Raw genomic sequence first — 23,064 nt, forward strand, 5'->3', positions numbered from 1 at the left:
TTTTTTGATACCATAGCTAGTGGTAATAAGGCTTTCTTGGAAAAGAACAAGTTAAGCCAAAAGTAAAAATTATAGTGAAATTTGGGTTTTGAGTGATGACAAAATTTGCAGGAACATTAAACAAGTCATATCTGTATCTTTCTTTTTTTAGCTTGTGCTTAACTCTCTGATAAATATTAATAGGTATAATATTTGGAGGTATATCAGGATTAAATTATACAATCACACTCTTGGTAACATTTATGCTCATCATTTTTCACTTAAGGACATTAAAATATTTTGTGTATAGACTTTTAGTAACCTGATTGGAAAAAAAAAAAAAAAAAAAGGCAGATTCATTTTTGACTCTCACAACTCCTTTCTTTTTAAATAAAAATTACCTTTTTTTTTTTTTCCTTTAAGTTGCTCCAAAATCCTTACATCACTGTGCGCAGTGATGGGAGCCTCCATATTGAAAGAGTTCAGCTTCAGGATGGTGGTGAATATACTTGTGTGGCCAGTAACGTTGCTGGGACAAATAACAAAACTACCTCTGTGGTTGTGCATGGTAAGAGACACACCCAATGTTATTGTTTCCAAACTGTGTACAAAGTAGTTGTTCCTATATTTTAATCAAATAACTCTGTTCCTCTAATTACAGTCTCTCTTAATTGTTATTTCTTATTTCTTGAACAATATCTACATTGTTAATGATGTTTCCAGATTTCCCTTTTTTATGTACACAAAAAGACATTCTTAGGAGTCACCAGCTGAGTCTGGCCAAGGGCTTTTGTAAGTGGTTTCTTAATTGTTAAAAGTGACCTCGGCTCTCAAAGAATTATGTTTAAAAATACATTTTAATTTCAGACAAGCTGAACTCATTATACCCTCCAGATTGCCTTTTCTTTTTGGATTGTGCAACAAGCATATCCTTACTAATGACCCCTTTGTGCTTGAGCTAGAAATGACCTAAGCTTTTCTAAAGGTCACCTCATGTGCTCCAATCTTCTTGCATGTTAAATAACTTAAAGGTCACAAATAAGAAAATCCAGAAGCAATCTTTTTCCATTCGTGACTAACAGTAACCAGCTTTTTACATCTCAGTAATTGACAGCTTCATAGTTTAAGAAATTATCATAACTTTTTTGTATACTTGCTTTAAAGACTCTGCAACACTACTTTTTTTAAAAAAACAAAAACAAAAAAACCATTGCATTAAAAATAGCTTTGTGTACAGAGCTGAATATCTGAGGGAAGAAAGTAGTACAAAATACTTATTTTTAGTAGTTGATTTATTCTTTATTTAGAGTGTGAATTGGAGAGTCCAGTAGTTTTCCAATTCTGTTTGGTCTGTGACAATATCACTGAATGCAGACCATTTTCTTCTGTTTTGCTTGCTTCTCTTAAACAGCCTCTTCCACCTTTCTCAGTTTTACGTTAAGTATCCACCAACATCACCTTAGATATTCTTGAAGAAATATTATTTTGAAGAAATACTAAAGCAACACTAAATTAGTTATAACCTAGAGGAATAAATGCATACTGACAGATTGGATATGGTTGTGTAACTATTTTTCAAGAAGACCAGACCATAGATTTCCTGAAGAGTGCTTATAAACTGGTTTGAGAATCTAGTGTAGGAATGCCCTCATGTTCTCCCTCTCTGGCTTCTAGTGACTGCCTAGAATATTGTGTTGAGTAGGATTCTGAGGCTGAATTTCACTTGAAAAAATGACAGAATTAATTCTGATGTCTTTCTTATCAGAGGGGCGAGGATGCTGACAAACCAATGATATGGTATATTGTGATACAAGCAGTTTTAATATTAAAAATTAAGAGATCATTTCACAGCATTCATTGGTCCATTTTAGTCCAAAATGAGTAACTAATTTAGTCAATAGAGTTAAAAAATTAGTGCAACCATTTGCCTTTAACTAAATCTAGCAGCCATTTAGCAGATGGATGTGATGCAACCTAGCAGCTCTCTATACCTCTGTATATTTATGTTAATTAGCAGGGCTGTTCCTTCATCATTCTGTGTCTCCATTTTTAAGAATACTCATTAAAGGTTCTCAATCCAGTTCTTAAAATAATGAATGAATACAAGTATAAATGTAAATTAAATTGACAAAACAGTTTAGTTGTCACATTGGTTTATATAGATTGACAATCTGAAAAGAAACTTCTCTTCCACACCCAAATGTCATCAGATTTCAAAACTGTTGCCTAAATTTGCCACTTTTCTTTATTGCTGTGAAACTCAATATGTTTGTATCAAAATGGCTTATTCCATGTTGCCACAAATTGACAGCATAGTTGAAAGATGAATATTCCATGATTAGTCTGAAAACTAAATTTCTTGCTTTAGAGAGTAGCCTGGCATTGTTGTTTAGGGCTGGGGATTTGCTGCCAATTCTTTAAGAAGAAACTATCTAAAGAGTAAACCCAGCCGTAGGAAAATATGAGTATGTAGCATATCTAATCTAACCTCAGAAACACTGAGGTTTCTGGTGTCTCTAGTTCTAAAAAACTTCTCCAGAGTAGTTATGATAATCCTTGAAAAATCTGATTTTAAGGAAGAGAAATGATGAGTGATTGAGCTCCTGGGAGCAGTTCCAGTCTCATCTTTCCAGAGGATGGAAAGGAAATGCCTGTTATAGATTGGGCTTTTATTGTCTTTTCACTATGTTAGGAACTTTCATATATGCAAGCTTCTTTAATCAAAATCACCATTTTGAGAACATTGAGTATTGATAATTTCTGTTTGTGAGAGTTGATTCTGATTATGATTTACACAGAATGGAGGGATTCACTTTCCTTTTCCTTTTGCTTCTACTCATGTTAATTCTTCAGTTGCTTTCTAAAGTCAAAGATATGTTATTCTCCTTACTGAAAAATATCGAGTTAGAGTCCTTTTAGTCTTTTAAATATAAAATACTTGACTGGGCATGGTGGCTTATGCCTGTAATCCCAGCACTTTGGGAGGCCATGGCAGGAGGATCACGTAAGCCCAGGAGTTCAAGACCAGCCTGGGTAACACAGCAAGACCCTGTCTCAAAAAAATACATACATACATAAATACATACATACAATAAAAAATATACTCTTAAGATTTGAGTTTTACCATTGAATTCTTCTTAACAAAACAAATCTTTTTATCTAGGTTAAATGTAGTAGCTCACTAAGTGATTCCTGAGTATAGATAGATATTTAATATGCAGTTGCTAAACAGCCCATTTCTCTGAATGTACGCTTATGTCAGCTTATTGCAGCTTAATGAATAAAGGACAGTGATTGGAGATTCACATTAAATGTGTAGCTCTTAGAGTGCAATTCTGTCTTGGGTTTCCAGCAAAACAAAATGAATTTTCTTCAGTCCTCTCTTATTTTTGTTAGGAAAGTCAGCTTATTAGACATCACTTACTACTTGATTTTAAGTTTTCATTTCATTTTTCAGATCATAACTACTTTATTGTCTTTGTTTAGCACACTCCTTTACAGAGATTATCCTACATTTTTATCAGAAAATGTTAAATAATTGCTCATTTTTACAAACATTAATGTTATATTGAAAATGTTCAACTTTAAATAATGATGTTAAATGGAAGAGCAGGTGCTCAGATTCCAAATCCTACTTACCTTTTCAGTTCTGCCAACCATTCAGCATGGGCAGCAGATACTCAGTACAATTGAAGGCATTCCAGTAACTTTACCATGCAAAGCAAGTGGAATTCCAAAACCATCTGTCATCTGGTCCAAGGTAAATAATACATCTAGTCATATTTCCTGAAGAACAGAGTGTGAAGTTTACCTGCAGGTTATCCCAGGTCTTGAGCAGGAGGCTGGGGGAGGGAGGCTTGGAAAGAAGATAAGTTAATAAAGGGTTTCCTCTGTGGCTGTACAGACGTGCTGGGAACCCTCCAAGAAACCATATAGATGCACCTCAAAAGGCTCTCTTGGATGGACAGGAAGTGGAGCATTTACATGACATATTCCCTCCATTCCCCAGAGAAGCTTACATTGCTGCACTTCTTGGCTGTGGCCTTTTAGGGCTTTGGATAAAGCCCTGGTCCAAAAAAAAAAAAAAAAAAAAAAAAAAGAAAAGAAACAAACAAAAGAAAAAACTTAAGTGCAAGAAGGATGACCCTGGTGGATCATGTGGAGCTGTCCACTAGAGCTGCGCTGAAATTAAGAGGGAAGAGGGCTTAGGGATGTGGCACGGGGTAAAAAGGATCTACTATAAGACGTAAAGTGCTTAGAAATGTTCTGGGCACACAGTCTGTGCTATGGACATGTTCACTGTAATGTTGCTGATACCATTCAAGTCTCAAGTAAGTGATTTCACTAAAGACCTTTTAAGGTTCCTTCTAAATGATATTACCGCATGGATTTTCTTATTTATAAAGTTCTATGGTGTAGTCACAATTTCTATGGGTGACTAAAAATTGTAAGACACATACACAAACTAATTTATTCCCCTTTATATCCCTGTTATGTTGTTCAGCTTTTACTTGTATTCTTGCAGTGAAGAAAACCCGATTTCCTGAAGAAGTCCTTTCATCCTTGAACAGCCACAAAGATGGCACATTTTCTGTAAATGTATTTGAATCCAGCAAATATAAAGTAATGACATGCTAATGAAGTATGGCATTTGTATAATTAGCACTACTAGTGTTTTGCCATACCATCTAGTTTTATCTATCTAAAAATCTCTGGAATATGGATAAGTTGGTGTTGACATTTGTAAATAAATTAAAAGGTTAACTTTTTTAATTTTATTCTGGACAGAAAAGTCACAGCGGTAAAGCTAATCCCTGAACTGCACAGTAGCCAGCACTGAGTAGAAGTTTAATGCATTTTAAGGAAAATGCAAAAGTGAAATATTTCCATCTTGACCTCTGTGCTGTGGTTAAGCACAGAGGTTAAGAACGTGGTCCCTAGAGCCTGGCTGCTGGGTTTCAACCCCAGCTCTACCACTGAGGGGCTTTGTGATCTTGGGCAAATTCCTCTATTCCCCTCTCCCATGCTTTGATACTCGAAACTGTAAAATGAGTGTTGTGGTAGTTGCTATTCATAAGACTGTTGTGAGTGTTAAAATGGTTAATTCAGGTAAAGTGCTCAAAACAGGGCCTGGCATAGCATAAGCATTCACTGTACCATCCTTACCATTACTGTTATTCTCTGCCTTCTTAAGTAGCTCTGGAATGAAGATGACATGATTTGATATGGAGAAATACCACTTTTAGTATTTATTTGTCTAATGTTTCTTATAAATAACTTTTTTCAAGTTAGCATTTTAAAATTTACTCTATTCCCCCGTTGGAGATGTTTTTTTCTCTCTATTCCTCTTCCAGACATTGTCAGTCTTTTATGATCTTAAAAGAAAAAAAAAAAAAAAAAAAAAAAAGAACCCCTTTGCTTTTTGCTGTGTTTTGCAGAAAGGAGAGCTGATTTCAACCAGCAGTGCTAAATTTTCAGCAGGGGCTGATGGCAGTCTGTATGTGGTGTCACCTGGGGGAGAGGAGAGTGGGGAATATGTCTGCACCGCCACCAACGCAGCCGGCTATGCCAAAAGGAAAGTGCAACTGACAGTCTATGGTGAGAGCTGGTAGAGGAATGGTTTTTATTGACATTGTCTATCTGTGCCAAAACTCACAGTTCTTTCCCCAGTACTGCTACCAGATGCATGTACCCCTAAAGTGAATTGCTCCCCCAAGTTTATATATTTTTTTACAGAAATGCATTTTTTACTGCCAACCAAAATCACTTCTACTTAGATTCTGATTTTAAGGAATGCAATTGTATAGTCTTTCGGAAAATTTTTATGGTATTTTCCCAAGAAGTATGCTTATTGCACTCAACCCTCTTCAGTAACACCAGTTAGTTAACACTCCTAGCAAAGCCAAACCTCAGCTATGTCTTGGGTAGGAGTCTGCCTTGAGGGTTTACTTTTACAGATGGTAGACTCTGAGAGGGCATTGAAGCCGATCTCTTCATTGTGTTCTAAAAGTAATTACTGACTAGAGAAATTTTTTCATCATTTTTCTTTTAGTTCTCACAATAAATGTATTAATGGAAAGTTTTAGCTTATGTCCTGAACAGCATCTTTTTATAAATTACTTAAGAACATTAGTAGTCCACATTTTAATGTAAATTAAACTGTGCTTTGTTTTCAATATACTATTTCCCTTCCAAAACATGTGTTTATTTTAGTAAGGCCCAGAGTGTTTGGAGATCAACGAGGACTGTCCCAGGATAAGCCTGTTGAGATCTCCGTCCTTGCAGGGGAAGAGGTAACACTTCCATGTGAAGTGAAGAGCTTACCTCCACCCATAATTACTTGGGCCAAAGAAACCCAGCTCATCTCACCGTTCTCTCCAAGGTAGGAGATCTGGGATGAATTGCAACACATGAAAACATAATCAACCTCTTGGGACAGATGGCCATGCCTATTCAGGTTATCTAACATCTCGAAAAATCACTTTTAAAATTGAGATAATGCACATGTACATCTGAGTCTACAAGAAGTATTTATAACATCTGAATCATGCTTCTGACATCTTTAATGTCAGAAATGCTAACATTCAGCTTTGCCATAATTTTCCCCTGGTGCATTTTATAAGGTAGTTATTAAAATGGAGCAGAATTGTACAAGATTCCTGTTAGCCCAATGTGTAAGTACACATAGAATTCCATTGATCCCATAAGAGCAATAAAATACAATAGGCACACTCTAATGTCTAGGATTTGACTTTCATTGGATGATTTTGTAAGTCTTCTTGCTTAAACCCTTATACAAATATGAACACATTGAGACGATGTACTGTATTTGATAGGCTAAGTGACATAACAAGAAGAATGCTGGAGCTTTGAAAGCACAACCTTCGTTGCCAACCAGCTATGAGTTTATATTTATCTCTTCCACTTAAAGTTTGCCTAAAACCTTTGAAAATTTTTAAGGGGTCTCTCTGAACCTCATATTTCCTATTTATAAAATGGGGATGATACTTACCTGAGAGGATTATGTAAGATAATGTACATTTCACACTCATTGTCTCTAGTTCTTGGTTACTATTTTAAGCCAACATCAAGGCAAAAGTTACTGGTGAAATAAGAATTAGTCACTAGACTATAATTAACTTTCTATTAGAATCATTGATATATAATTATGAAGACATAAATTCATGCTAGTGTCATTTGCCTACTGCTAGTGAAGGAAAACAATTAAGAAGGACTTTATATAATTTTACTATTTGTTTGAAAAAAATTTGCTTTGAATGTTTTTGAGTAAAAAAATTATAGTAATACAGATCAGAAAGTTTTATTGTTCCCTTCCACAGTCACAATTTCTTCTTCCTCTTCCCAGGGGCAAACACTGCCACAAACTTGGTATGCATTCTACACATACATCCTTAAACGATGTAGATTACTGTTTTCTGTGTTTTCAATTTTGTTTTGTGTGTCTGTTTTCAATTTGCCATTGTAACAAATAGTATATTATTATTTTGTTACTTGCTTTATTAAGTCAACATTTGTCTACTATTATACATAGGGATTCCATTTATTCATTTTAACTCCTACATGCATATTCTACATTTTATTTTTTTCGTTCTTTTATTTATGGACATTCTAGTTTGTTTATTGTTTCTTTCTTTCTTTCTTTCTTTTTTTTTTTTTTTTTTTTGAGGCGGAGTCTCGCTCTGTCGCCGGTCTGGAGTGCAGTGGCCAGATCTCAGCTCACTGCAAGCTCCGCCTCCCGGGTTTACGCCATTCTCCTGCCTCAGCCTCCCGAGTAGCTGGGACTACAGGCGCCTGCCACCTCGCCCGGCTAGTTTTTGTATTTTTAGTAGAGACGGGGTTTCACCATGTTAGCCAGGATGGTCTCGATCTCCTGACCTCGTGATCCGCCCGTCTCGGCCTCCCAAAGTGCTGGGATTACAGGCTTGAGCCACCGCGCCCGGCCTATTCTTTCTTTCTATTTTTTTTTTTTTTTGTTTTTAAAACAAGGCTTTTCAGCGAATAGCTTTGTGTATTTCTCTTTGTATACTTACGCATGACTTTCTTTAGGACCTATATACAGAGCTACAATTCCTGATCAAAGCAAACTCCTGCTTCCAGCTTCATAGGCATTGCTAAATTGCTTTCCAAAGGGACAGTATTGATTATCCATCCACCAGCAGAATATGGGTGTGCTTGTGTCCATGTTCTAATTAGCGCATGGTATTGACTGACTTAGGAATTTTTGCCAGTTGATGGATGTAAAATGGTATCTTGTGATTGTTTTAATTTTCATGTGATTGACTTCAAGTGAACTGAGAACATTTTTATGTGTTCGTTGGCCATTTGTGGTATTGATGAATAACCTGTAAATCTGTTGCACAGTTTTCTGGTGACTTGTCTTTCTCTTACTGAATGTAGAAATTTGGTCTTTATTTTTGATAATAATCTTTTGTCTTTTATATGTGTTGAAAATATCTTCTCTCAGTCTATTGCTGTGGCGTCAAGTTTATGTGTGGTGTCTTTTGTTGTACAGAAGGTTTCAGTTTTTAAGGAGCACAATGTATTAATCTGTTCTTTTTCAGATGTGTACTTTTTGTGTCTTAACATGAAGCAGATTATAAACTTAACCTTCAATGTTTAATTCTAATATTTTAAGTTTTGTTTTTCACATTTTGGAGTTCAATCTATCTGAATTTTAAATTTTGTAAGTAATGTCACGTAGTGCTCTCATTTTATATCTTTATTTTTCCATTTGGAAACTCAGTTGCACAACATCACTTTGAATAGTCAATACTTTCCTTACTTTTTGCGATATAACTTCTGCTGTTACATATTACATGTTGAGTTCTCAAATATGCTGAGGTCTTTCTGGAGGACTCTGTCCTTAACTGTTTATTCATTTGCATGTCTCTGGGCCAATAGCACTATTCATTTGACTTAGCTGTGTAAGAAATCTTGGTATTAGGTAGGTGTACCTAGCCTCCACTACCTTTAAAACTATTTTAACACAATGCAATAACATTTTTGTATGTAGGTCTGGCCCACCCAGCTGCATTGTTACTCAATAGGAGGAATATATTCAACTATTTTTGAGAACATATATATCTTCTTTTTCCTTTACTTTAACAATGTAGGAAATAATAACAAATTGCTCAAATTAAATTCAAAGTTAACTCAAATACACATTTGCTTTATAGAGCAGAAAGATGTACAATTATTTGGCAATTTCAGACCATTAAGTTTTAAAAGTAAAATAAATCTTTTTTTCTGTTTGCAGGAACATCATACACAAGATAATTATGAAAAGTACTGGCTTTTAAGGTGTATAGATAGACATTGCAGATGGGAAAATGATTTAAAAAACGACTTGCAGAGTAGTAATTTCATACTGAAGTGTAGCTGCATAGGGGATATTTAAATTCACCTGTTCCATGGCCTACTATATGGTTTCTTTCTTTTAGACACACGTTCCTCCCTTCTGGTTCAATGAAGATCACTGAAACCCGCATTTCAGATAGTGGGATGTATCTTTGTGTTGCCACAAATATTGCTGGGAACGTGACTCAAGCTGTCAAATTAAATGTCCATGGTGAGTTTTGAAATGAGAGCATATGACAACCCTGTGGACTGGCCACAAGAAAACCCATAATCCTAGTTTATTTGATAGCTAATTTCCAAATTGTATATGGAGTAATTAAAGAAAAAATTCTTTAAAATCTGAGACTTGTGATTTTCTTTCATTTACTCTGAAAAGTTTTTCTGCTATTTATAAACAATCTTTTGTTTCTTCCTTTATCAAATAAACTATATTAAATTTTTGGATCTCGATTTTTCTAAAGGTCAGCAGTCACTTATTGCTATTATTGTTGATATACGGTAGAAAGAAAATATGTTTAAGCTGGTAACATTTTATAGAAGCTAATACAAATTTTTAAATAATAATGTAATAGTATTTAAATGATCATTTTCAATATTTAAAGATCTCAGCAACTGAAAAAATTCTGTTTTCTAGGACTCTTTGACTACACCTCCCTAGTTAGTTTGCTTTATTCCTCCAACCCACACAGTCCATCCAGTTCTTCATTCATTCAACACACTGAGTGCATACTCTACACCAGGCATTGTTTAGATGAAAGATATTCAAATATCAGAAGAAATTAGCTCAGATACTATTGATTTGATTTCACTCTCAGATGATCAGGACAATTGTGTCTGCATTGATTATGGGGTGTGAAGTCATATAAGAGTCCTGTCATTTACTAGCTCTAGGGCATCAGGCATATTCACTAACCTTTCTTATCTTTAGTTTTCTCTTTCATAAAATGATGATGATACTATCATCATTTTATATATAAGGTTGTTGTTAGTGACAACCTTTAGAAAGTGTTCATTAAATATTAAGTTAAAGAATGTATGTTACATTAATTATAATTGTATCCTTGTGGCTCAACTTGATTCTACAGTGCACGATGCAAGTATGTGGAAATCAGGAATCCTTTTCTGGTATTTTGATAAACTACTGCATTTAAATTTCTAAAGAAAGTTGATAAAAGGAAGAGATAGAGACTCTTTGTGGTTTTCTTATCTGAAATTAGCAAAGGCTTTCATGAGAAACTTTTCTTATTGTCTGATCCTTCTACAAAGAGAACAGAAACTGAATACATGGAGAGAAATGCTTTTTGTCCCTTATAGAAATTACCTGGATTGCCTTTTAAGAGAGTTTTTAACCTAAAATTATTTACAAATTAAAAGATGCCTAACATTTTAAAATGCTTGCTGTTCCTCAAGTTTGGAACTAAGAGTTTTTTATTTGTTATTTCCTGTAATCCTTGCAATGTACTGGGATTACAGGCTATTTTCCCTGGATTATCAAGGAAACAGGCCTCAGGAAGTTTACTGACTTGTCCTAGATCACCTAGCTAGTGAATGGTCCGAGCCTAGGTCCAAATCTTGAAATTGTTTCACTTTTCCATGCTGCCTGTTGATAAGGAGCTCTCATTTAAAGTGAGTAAAGGAAGGAATTTGTAAAAGTTGGATTATTAATACCCAATTATTATTTCTAGTTCCTCCAAAGATACAGCGTGGACCTAAACATCTCAAAGTCCAAGTTGGTCAAAGAGTGGATATTCCATGTAATGCTCAAGGGACCCCTCTTCCTGTAATCACCTGGTCCAAAGGTGGAAGCACCATGCTGATTGATGGAGTGCAGCATGTTAGCAATCCAGACGGAACTTTAAGCATCGACCAAGCCATGCCCTCAGATGCTGGCATATATACATGTGTTGCTACTAACATAGCAGGCACTGATGAAACAGAGATAACGCTACATGTCCAAGGTGATTTTTGACACAGGAAAATATATGTATTGTGGGGTGGGGAGTGAGGGAAAAGCCCTAGAGCTAAATAGATTATCTTGGATAATCTTAAATCACTTCAGAAAGAGCTCTATATAACTTTTGTGATTCTTTGAAAGGAGAACCATTCCCAAAAGAAATGAAACATACCATTTCTAAACCTGCATCAATTTTTGTATGTTTACTTTTGAAACAAAGTTGCCATGGATCATGTAGATAACAGAAACAATCCTAGATGATGCCCGACCCACTATTTCTGGTTTGGAAGACATTGTGGGAAGAGTGAATTGGAGTAGGTTGCCACCTCACAGTGCTGGGGTGCACTCAAAATAGAGCCCTAGGAAATCTAGATCCACTACTTCTCTATTAATACTGTATTTGCTTTGAAGATTTAAAGATCAGTGTTTATGTATTCAAGCAACAAATATTGATTGAGCTCTTGCCAGGCATCTGTCATATTCTAGATGGTGATGAGAAAGTAGTAACAAAGGCAAAACCCCTGCTTTCATGAGCTGTTCTAGTGTGAGTAGACGGAAAACAGACAAACATATAAACAAGAAATACAGATTGTAAAAGGTGCTTTGGAGGAAATTAAAATAAGGCAATGGTCCTAAGAGTTGCCTACTTTAGATTCAACTATCAAACAGGACTTCTCTGAGGAGGTGATCTTTAGAGTGAGATCCTCTGGACTGGAAAGAACCGGCCATATAGAAATCAGGGGGAAGAACATTCTTGTCAGAGGGAATACTAGTACAAAGACAAGAAGAAAAGATAAGCAGGTATGGTACTTAGCACAGTATTAGATAGTTCTTAGTGCTGTACTGAGTATTAGTATTAATTAGTACTAATACTGTTCTAAGTATTAGTACAGTGCTAAGGTACCTGACCCATTGCCAGGTTTGTTGGATGGTTGGCTAGGACACTAATGGAGAAGTTTTCCTGTTCATTCCACAAACTTTATTGGGTATTCATGTTTATAGTTGAATGGGAAAGATAATAATTCATGAAATAATCTCATGATTACATAATTAAACATTGGTTAGTGCCCTCATGAAATGGTGGAAGACTCTATATGAGCTTTTAACAAAAAGACAAATCACAAAAGGCTTCCCTTGGGGTAGGGACATGTCAGTTGGGATTTGAAGGGTAGGTAGAAGTGAGGGGCAGGCCTTTCAAGAGAATGTGGAGAGAACTTTCCAGGAAAAGGACATAGAATATGAAGAGAAGGGCATGTAATATTTTGGGGACACTGGAATCAGTCATCGTCAATGAAGGCCAGCTAGCTGCATTCCAGACTGAGGGCTGAGTAATATGTGATGAAGCTGGAGATGTGGTCATGGGTCAGGTTATCCAAGACCTAGGAAACCAGACTAATGAAGTTAGACTTTATTCTAAATGCAATATAAAGACTTTAAGAAGTCATAGTTGGGAAAGTGATGTGGCTGATTTCCAGTTTTAAAATCACTCATTTGGGAGGGAATCATTCAGCTAGAGAAGATAAGGGAAACTGGTATAGACTAGTGTAGTAGCCCAGGTAAAAGATGGCGGTAGTTAGAATGGGGAAAAGAAGGGAATGGGCTAAAAAATAATCAGGAAAGGAAATACTCAGGACATGGTGATGGATTGGATATGAGAGTGAAGGAGATAGAGTTCTCAAGAATAACTCCCAAATTTCTTCATGCAATGAATGGATGATGAAGCTTTTCAGAGACATGAAATGCACTGACAGGGGGCACTTCGGAAAGAACAGGTCTGAAACTTTATCTTATAGACAAGATGAGTACAAGTAATAATTTGAATTAGATAAGTCAGTGATGAGATCTGTATTTCAGAGAGAGTATTCTGGGGACTGTGCAGAATATCAATCTAAAGGGGAACATGTTTGAGGAAAGGATCCCCATAAGAAGTTTGTTGGAATAGTCTGGTAAGAGAAAATAAGGGTTGGAAATAAGCAATGGTCTTAAACATAGAGAGGAAGACACAGATATGTGAACATATATGGTACTATATGATTGGATATGGAGGCCAAACTTAAGGGAGAAAGAAAAATGACTGGGTGGACCATAATGCCTTCATTGAGGGAATAAGGGAAACAGAACAGGATTGCAGGAAGCATAAAATAATGAATTTTGTTCGGAGAATTTTCAGTTTAAGGCACTGTGTCACATCTAGGTAGAAATGTTTGGCAGCTGGAAATAGGAATCATATTTAAAAGAAGAATCAGCAGAGATAGCAGCTCATCAGTGCAGGTAGTTAATTGTGCCATAGGAGAGTTTGAAATTGCTCAAATAAAGCCTGTGGTAATGCATTTATTTTCCTAATAGAACCACCCACAGTGGAAGATCTAGAACCTCCATATAACACTCCATTCCAAGAAAGAGTGGCCAATCAACGCATTGCATTTCCATGTCCTGCAAAAGGTATGTAATACTCAAAGATATAGACATTGGCATAATGTTATATTGTTTCAGAATGCTATATTGAACCCAAATTGCCATCCTTATAAAATTCCACATCAATCCTTGGTACAACATTTGAGCATAATAGAAACTAACCCATCTTTTGGATAACAACTCTTTGAATAAGTACTTTTTTTCCTTTCAGGTATTTTATTTCTTTCAATGTACAAGACTTTCCATTCTTTCAGACTTGCCTAGTCTCACATGTTTTCCAGGTAGTTCAGATCCTTCCTGCTACTTCTTATTTCATTCATTTTTTTTTTTTTTTGGCAGGTTTTCTCTTTACAGTGTGATAGTTGGAGCTATTCAAAATATTCCAGATTTATCTCAACCTGGCAGAGGTATAATTAGGACTATTCCTTTGTTTGTTCTAGACACTTCTAAAAACCTCTTTTCCTAGATCTCCTCTCAACTGGCAATTCTAGGACCAGATTGTAAATTGTCACTTGGAAGCTTATTCAAGCCCTTCTTTTCCTTGAATTTCTGGGCTTTTTCTCCTACCATGTTTTCTGCCAGGAGATTGATACTATTTCTTCTCAGGGGAATATGAAAAGGACTGTCGCTTTTACCCTAATTCTGCCAAGTAGGTAATTAAGAACATCCTCTCTCAAGCGTGTATTCATCAACAGTGATTCAAAGCAGGTTTGTAGCAGTTCTGGCAAAGTCCAAGCAGTAGTCTTTCTGTAACCTCCTGAGGGCCTCCAGATGGTTAGTACCATTTGTGCCCCCACATGTGCCTTTCAGCAGTTGTTCCTGGGCAGCAGCAACTGAAGGTCTTCATGGCTGTCTCTGTTTCTGTGGCAAGCTTTTCAATCTCAGCAGTCGCTGTCACCAATGATTACTTTATTTTCTACCAATATTAAAAGAAAAATATCTTTAGCAAGCTTTCCAGATACCTAAAGAATTAATAATAACTATTCCAAGAGTCACTGAGAATTAGGGAGAGGCTGGAGAGGAGGCCTTCTTTAGAAGGGGTTTAAGTTCAGGGAAGTACCATGACTGCTCAATCCCACTGGACCCGCTGGTGGCCCTGTTGCTTCTTGTTCCCCTCTGGATTCCTGTCTCCCAAGCTAATTCTTGTTTTGACTTCCCTTTTCCACCTAGAAAAACATCTCTTCCTTACTTCCTCCTTGTTACCTGGAATATAATGCTTGAATTCATTTAAAGTTACTAGACATCTTTTTCATTATCTTTTACTTTGAGTTTCATCTTGCTCATGGCTATCATTTAAAAATTAAAGATAATGCAACTTCTTTCTTTTGTTTGTTTATTTACATTTTTATTAACTCAACAAATATTAATTAAGTAGTCTGATTAAAGTTCATAAAGGAATGACTGGGATGTAAGGAAATGATTACAGCCTCCTTTTTTCTTGACAACATGGACAGGCAACTGGAGTCCGTCAGTTTAACCTTTTTGTTCTCATCAGTCGACATTATACTATAAGCACAATTAAATAGGCCAATCTTTAATTTTTTTCCATAAATATAATTTTCATAGTCACTGTTTAAGCCTTTAACTCAATTTAAGTGTAGCTTCAATGACATATTCTATGTATTTCTGCTATTCTTTTATATATATCCTGAGTTATATAGTCATCCTTTAATATTTTACTATCATTTAATACAGGATTATTAACAATGTCTTCTGTAGTCATGTAATTTTTATTTAATGTGTTTTCTTCTTCTTATAGAGATTAAATAATTTTTTTAAATGCTTAGAATAATACCTGGCAAAACGTTTGCTAAATAAATACATCGTTAGTATAGATTTAATGTTTACTTATTTCCAATATTCCTTTTGATTCTATTATGCACTCAAAGATTGTTGTATCATTATTTTTCTCCAAGAGTACATCATTTCCATTCATTCTGTTAGTCATAAATGAATCCAGGAAAGCTATTTGTCTCACTACTTTCTCAACTATCATTTCAAGAATTGAGCTATTATCCTTTGTTTAACAGAATGAGATCTCCAAAAGATGCATGAACAGTAGAGTTTCCTCGTCTCTACAATATCAGGCCTTTTTAAAAAAGGGAATTATAAAACATCATGTCTCCACATCATATATACACCCTATTTGGTTGGCAATCTTCATGTTGTATTTCTGTGACAGTGTCTTATTTTTGCTCTGTCTTTATTTCAGCCTAAAACTCTCCCCACATCCAGTCCATAGGATTAATATAGTTCCTGCCCCACCAATAAATCACTGTGAATTCACTAGGAAAATACTTTACTTAACTATCATCTGAATGTTTACATAAAAACAACTTTGTTCAAACTTTACCATAAGTCTCTTAAGACCCACTGGGATTTAGAGGCATTAACTAACATAATCTCTTCATATTTCCATACCAGGAAAAATATCTTGAAATTATTGTCATAAGAAAAACTTTATTTCTCTTTGATATATTTGATATTTAATAATTTCTGATTTGTGGCAAAATATCACAAGACTCTAATTTCTTATTTAGGTACCCCTAAACCAACCATCAAATGGTTACACAATGGTAGAGAATTGACAGGCAGAGAGCCTGGCATTTCTGTCTTGGAAGATGGCACGTTGCTGGTTATTGCTTCTGTTACACCCTATGACAATGGGGAGTACATCTGTGTGGCAGTCAATGAAGCTGGAACTACAGAAAGAAAATATAACCTCAAAGTCCATGGTGAATATTGCTAAAGTCATGTAACTGACTATGTTTGCCAGCCTCCAGTTCTTAAATGTCTAAATTATTCTCTCAGTGTAGTATCATTTAATATTAATGTGAATAGCAGTATTACTGAACAGAAATCTGGTGGTCTGATTGAATTTATTATTGGATTTAAACTTTCATGTAATTTTTTATTGTGACTTTACATCATTCAAAATTCAAATGGTAGAAAAATATACATAGTAAAAAGTATCCTGACTCTGAGCTGAGCCATCTACTTATCCTCTATTTGGGATAAAGGAAAGTTATCTGTGTGTGTGTGTGTGTGTGTGTGTGTGTGTGTGTGTGTGTGTGTGTGTCAGAGATATTTTATGAATATACAAATACAATGTTTTATCCTCTTTTTATTTATAAAATGTACACATATAATAGAACATTATATTCACATTTTTCACCTTCTCTGTCTCTTTAAACAATCTATCTTGGATTTTATTTAATGTTCCTAACTCTATAGCATCTCATTGTACATACACATTTATTTGACCTTCCTCTACTAATGATGAGCATGTAGATTATTAACCGTTGTTTTTATAAACCTTTAATGAAAATACTGTATATATGCCATTTTGCATAAGTGAAAGTGTATATATATTTTAAAATTTTATGAATATTGGTTTCTTTAGACACTGGGCAATATTCACCCTCATCAACAAAGTAGTGAGTCTCATGTGACTTAATTAAGACCCCGTAAGCTTATATTTTGAGTAATATGTGGAATAAAAGTAGATTCTCCCTTAAGCTTATCCCAAATTTCATCCTAAATTTAAAACCTTGAAATAATAAAGTAAAAACCCAATAAGGGTTGTTATTATGAATACATTGGTCAAAACTTTTTAATTTTGTAACAAAACATATGCTTAAATATGTCTAGCTTTTCTAGCCATCAAATATTTGAGAATTTGCTGTATAAAGGCCCTTATAAAGGCCCTTATAAAGAAACTCTATAAATAATATTTATTATAAAAATACCTAGCTGTGACTCCTCTCTTTTTGCAGTTCCTCCAGTAATTAAAGATAAAGAACAAGTTACAAATGTGTCAGTGTTGTTAAATCAGCTGACCAATCTCTTTTGTGAAGTGGAAGGCACTCCAGCTCCCATCATTATGTGGTATAAAGATAATGTCCAGGTAAATAGAGTCATCCAAATATGTGTAATTCCTTGCCTCTGCATCTGAAGCAAGTTGTTCAGATGTTCATTTTTTACTACTAATAAAATAAATATTCTACTTCATTTTTTAATTATGCATTTTTATTAGGATTGGAAATAACACTGACCATTTTGGCCCTTAAAGGTGACTGAAAGCAGCACTGTTCAGATTGTGAACAATGGGAAGATACTGAAGTTCTTCAAAGCCACTCCAGAGGATGCAGGAAGATACTCCTGCAAAGCAATTAATATTGCAGGCACTTCTCAGAAGTACTTTAACATTGATGTGCTTGGTAAGAAATACATCCTTTTAAAAAACTACAATTCAGAGGCATTTCTTACCTAAAATAGAGCTGACTATATGAAAAAGTAAAGAGAAAAAGATAAATTGACAGAAAAAAATATAGTTTCATTCTATTATTTTTGTCCTTGTTATTTGTTAACCAGAACCATATGATATAGAAATTTTGAAGGGTTTCATTATTTATAATACAGAGTTGTCTTTGAATCATATATACAATAGTATCAAATACTCAAAAGTGGTACTGCTATATTGTGTAAAATAAGAAATTATTACTCTTGTCAATTTCTCCAGTTAAGTAGACAGGACATTCTTTGGGAAGTGGCTACAACAGGGTGATGCAGAATATATCACATTCATGCTGTGTACATCCTGAAGCTGCTAGGCTGTACCTGAACAGGAGAAGGTAGTAAATCCCCTTTCCCCTGCATTCTAATTAACTCTTGTAACTAAGTCAGTCCTGATTCTAATTAAGTAGGTAGCAGCTCTAATAAATTAGGATGTGAGACATTTTAATGGTAATCATAAATTAAAATTTTATAATTTTAGTTTGTGAAATTATATTTGCCATTTAAAGTTCACTTTGTGAAAAAATGACTTTCTCCATTTTCAGTATTTTGCTCCTTACAATGGGCACATAATTTGTAAGTCTTGAATAGAAGTGAGGTGGAAGAATAATACTGCATAAAAATTATATTCATAAACTGCTATAACATAAAAATAATTCCTCCCATTAGGCTTCTCAAAGCCTGAAATTTTTCTTTCCACAAAATCACCATTATTATATTTAAGTATAAGTTATAAAAACAAATTAAGAAATCATTGTTATCATGAGTCTTATTGACATTATTTCTCCTGGTACTCATCTGCTCCCTTGACTTAATTCCATCTGTGTGCTGATGACTCACAAATGTTTATCTCCAGTTCAGACTTCTTCCCTGAGCCTAGGGATAGATAGCTTATTTTCTCCATAGTATTGTGACTTGAATATCTTAGTTTTATATCAAACAAAAGGGTCCCAGTGAAAGCCAGTTCCGGTTGCCTTCAAGATCCCCATTCTAGGGACTGATACCTCCATCCACTCACTTGCTTATTCCAGAACCTCCAGGTTCTCACTACTACCTTCTCCCCAACATTCCAAATCTATGTATTTCCTGTTATGTCTACTTCCTAATTCTTTGGTGATCTACGTCTTTTCATCCTTCTGTGAAAGTCTATCATCATTCAAGTGCTGAATTAATGTAATAGGCTAAGGGCTCACCTGAATCCACTTTTTGCTACTGTAATTCATTCTTTACTTAGGAGCATGTGGTCTTAAAACACAAATGTGATTACACCCCACTCCTCCCTTACTGAAATCCTTTAGTGGCTGGTCATTTTTCTGAGGATGAAGACCAAACACTTTAACATGGAGTGAAGGGGGATGATTAGACAGAGAAGTATCCAGAAGCTCTTTAATAAGCTTGATAATCCCAAGAATAAAAACTAGCACATTATTTTTCATGTTATATTGCAGACCAAATTTACCATCTTAGTTGTTTAAAAGACAAAGGTAATATATTTCAAGTAGCACAACAGTATATGTAGAATTTGAACATTGTAAGAGTGATGTTAATTGTCATTCATTATCCAAAATGTATCGCAGTAGCAAATTACATTATATAAGCATCACTGATCCACTTACATTCTAAACTACTTTTGCATATGAGTTTAATACACCCAAAAATGAATCCTATACTATCATAATTCTTGCAGGTAATTGTCTTGCTAGCAAATATTTTATAAATATGTTTCTATGTTTAAATTTATCATTTGGGTACACAGAAATGATATGAAAAAGTATTTTATGTTTGACATTAAGATCTTGTTGAAATACTGTAGAAATCATTGACTGCTTTCTAACCCCATGCTAAGTAACAGAGTTTCATAATACACTGTCTTTGTTCAAGTTCCACCCACCATAATAGGTACCAACTTCCCAAATGAAGTCTCAGTTATCCTCAACCATGATGTTGCCCTTGAATGCCAGGTCAAAGGCACTCCCTTTCCTGATATTCATTGGTTCAAAGATGGCAAGTGAGTACCTTTTCTATATGTGTTGCAAGGGTTCAGTTGATAGGAAAAAGATGTATAAAAATGCATGTGGATTTTCTCCCTCTTAATTATTTTATTACATAGAATATTATTAAATGAGCATACAGGAAAAACAATATTGTTCAAAAACTAGTCTAAAAGTCTTGTAATATTTTTCATTCTTATGGATCCAAAGCTCCCTATAAATGTTGGGAATTCATTTTAGAAACATAGAGAAACTCAAATTTAATATACACTAAATATCCTCTGTCTAAAGGCTAACAGTGAAAAATACAAGATCCAAATGTGAGATGATTTTCTCTTTACTTGGAATTTACTTATTAAAAAGGAAAATGTTTTTATGACAGTGAGATGAATACTAAACTAGTTCTGTGTATGGGCCAAAAGGAACTACAGATGTTTCTCCAACTCCAGATCTCAAGGGCTGCTGAGGTGTGCCTACATAGAAGTGGCTGCAGTGGTCTATATTGGTTATGAGAATTTATTTCTCAAATGGTGGTTACAGTTTATGTTTTACAGTTTCTGGGAGCAGATATCTAAGGCCTAAGTAGAAAATAGTCAAGATTTTTGGTATTTAAAATAAAAGATTGTATTCAAGCTTTTTATAAATCACTAATAAATACAAACAGCAACAGAGAAAATATATGGAGGATATGAACAGACAATTAAAATATACTAAGGCAATAAACATATTAAAAGATACCATCAATAATTTGATGAATAATAAAATTTTGTTATTTACAGGTCATATAGGCAAAAAAGTAAAGGTTTGAAATTATCAAGTGTTGACTAGAGTATGGGAAATCAAGATATAGTGCTCTGACAGGGAGGATGTAAATTAGTACCTTAAAAGGCAACTTGTTGATATCTATTAAAATTTGATGCACATACACTGTGATGCAGTATCCCGGAGATGGAAGTAATCATGCATATCCACAGAGAGGCTTGTATATTGATATTCACTGTGACACTGTGACGGCAAAAAAGTGAAAGCTGGCTAAAACCCAACATTGGGAGAATAGGTAGATACTTTATGGCATAATCATATTATGGAACACTGTGCATCAATTAAAAATAGTAAGATCAAGCTATGTGTACCAAAAATATCTCCATACCTGTTGTAGGGTGAAAGAAAAGCAGAACGATAACCTGATACCTTTGATATCTTAAAACTTTAGATATCTTTGGGAGTATATTTATAAACATTTTTGTTTATAAATGTTTATAAACAATTTTAATTTTTTAAATTGTTTATAAATGTAAAACAAAAACAAAAAAGTTCATAATTTTGTTAAAAACAAAAATATTCATAAATGTAAAAAATGTGAAAGAATACAAATCAAACTGATAAAGAGAAGAAGTCTCGAAAGCAGACTCACATTAGGGGTCATAGACCAAGGAGAATTTTTCTCATCATAATGCTTGTTTGTTTAAAATTTTTTGTTACTTGCACAATTAACAATCAATAAAAGTTTCAAAGTTACTTAAATTCGAGTAGCATATTATCAAGTATTTCTTTAAAAACTTAAAATGCGGCCAGGTGCAGTGGCTTATACCTGTAATCCCAGCACTTTGGGAGGCTGAGGCAGGTGTATCACCTGAGGTCAGGAGTTTGAGACCAGCCTGACAAACATGGTGAAACCCCGTCTCTATTAAAAATACAAAAATTAGCTGGGTGTGGTGGCAGGCGCCTGTAATCCTAACTACTTGGGAGGGTAAGGCAGAAGAATTGCTTAAACCCAGGAGGCAGAGGTTACAGTGAGCCAAGCCAGCTCCATAGAACTCCAGCCTGGGTGACAAGAGTGAGACTTCGTCTCAAAGAAAAAAAAAAAAAAAAAAAAAAAAACTTAAAATGCACTAAATAAAGGTACTTTATTCTCTTAACTTTTGAGAGCTATATACAAAGTGTCACACTAAGAAATAATGAAATATACTACCATAGGAAGTGAAATGTTTGTCATTTAATTTTGTAGTCTTACTAGTGTCTTATGAATATGGCAGTGCATTTAATTATTCATTATGTGGCTAAGTCGTTGCAACTTCTAAAAACCTAGCTATGGATATTCCTGAAAAAGACTGATGGACTTCAAAGGTATGAGTCTTAGGATATCATAGACTTTAACAACCAAATTTTAAAATAAATCTGCTGCCAATTACATAAACTGAGCATTTTATAGTGTTTAGCAAATGACTCTGTATAGTAGAAAAAGACTTCCTTGACAACCATATACGAGCTTCTTTTGACATAAATATCTTTCAATATATATAATTATGTAAGCATTTGTGTTTATTACAATACTTATTTTTAGAGAAGTTGGCATGATTATTGCCTCTAGTAAAAATAACCATTCATGATATTGTGAATACTCTTCTAGATATTACAATGATATTATTTAAAAATAATATTATTTGGTCCAAAGTTCCTATACTGTAATGTTTAAAGCTCTTAATTATTCTTTTCCAGATAATGTTAGAAATTTTAGCTATGCAAACCAAAAAATAAAATTAAAAAAACTAAAAAAAGAATAAGAATGGATGAATGAATAAAACAAATAATGACGCTACTGGATTTCTATTAATAGTGTTAAATAATTTAAGTTTGAAATGGAGAAACTTTTCATCTCAAAGAGATATTTATGATGATCTAACTTCCATTAGAAAAGTGTTTTAAAACTTTCATTCTTCTGAACAGGAGTGCTAATCATATCATTTTAATTTTTAAATGAACTTTCACTTGTATTTTTAACTTGTACTAATGATTTTTGTTGTGATAAATAAGAAATATGGAAAACTGAAAATGGAATAATAAAATAAAATTTTATTTTTTCTAGGCCTTTATTTTTGGGTGATCCTAATGTTGAACTTCTAGACAGAGGACAAGTCTTACATTTGAAGAATGCACGGAGAAGTGACAAAGGGCGCTACCAATGTACTGTGTCTAATGCAGCTGGCAAACAAGCCAAGGATATAAAACTAACTATCTATAGTAAGTGTGATTTTCTTATGCTTTTTATTG

At 34.4% G+C, this 23,064-nt stretch overlaps 1 protein-coding gene across 1 annotated transcript in view; it reads left to right on the forward strand.

The window, feature by feature from the left end:
• HMCN1 (hemicentin 1) overlaps positions 1-23,064 on the forward strand; it is a 470,019-nt gene that overhangs the window by 242,053 nt on the left and 204,902 nt on the right. The window contains 12 exon segments of the mRNA XM_030936855.1: positions 403-547; positions 3,627-3,739; positions 5,418-5,577; positions 6,193-6,361; positions 9,441-9,568; positions 11,043-11,315; positions 13,658-13,753; positions 16,267-16,461; positions 17,503-17,633; positions 17,799-17,946; positions 19,904-20,030; positions 22,880-23,034. Coding sequence (XP_030792715.1) covers positions 403-547; positions 3,627-3,739; positions 5,418-5,577; positions 6,193-6,361; positions 9,441-9,568; positions 11,043-11,315; positions 13,658-13,753; positions 16,267-16,461; positions 17,503-17,633; positions 17,799-17,946; positions 19,904-20,030; positions 22,880-23,034 — 1,840 coding nt within the window.

Source organism: Rhinopithecus roxellana, chromosome 8, assembly GCF_007565055.1.
Source record: "Rhinopithecus roxellana isolate Shanxi Qingling chromosome 8, ASM756505v1, whole genome shotgun sequence".
NCBI classification, from domain to species: Eukaryota; Metazoa; Chordata; class Mammalia; order Primates; family Cercopithecidae; genus Rhinopithecus; species Rhinopithecus roxellana.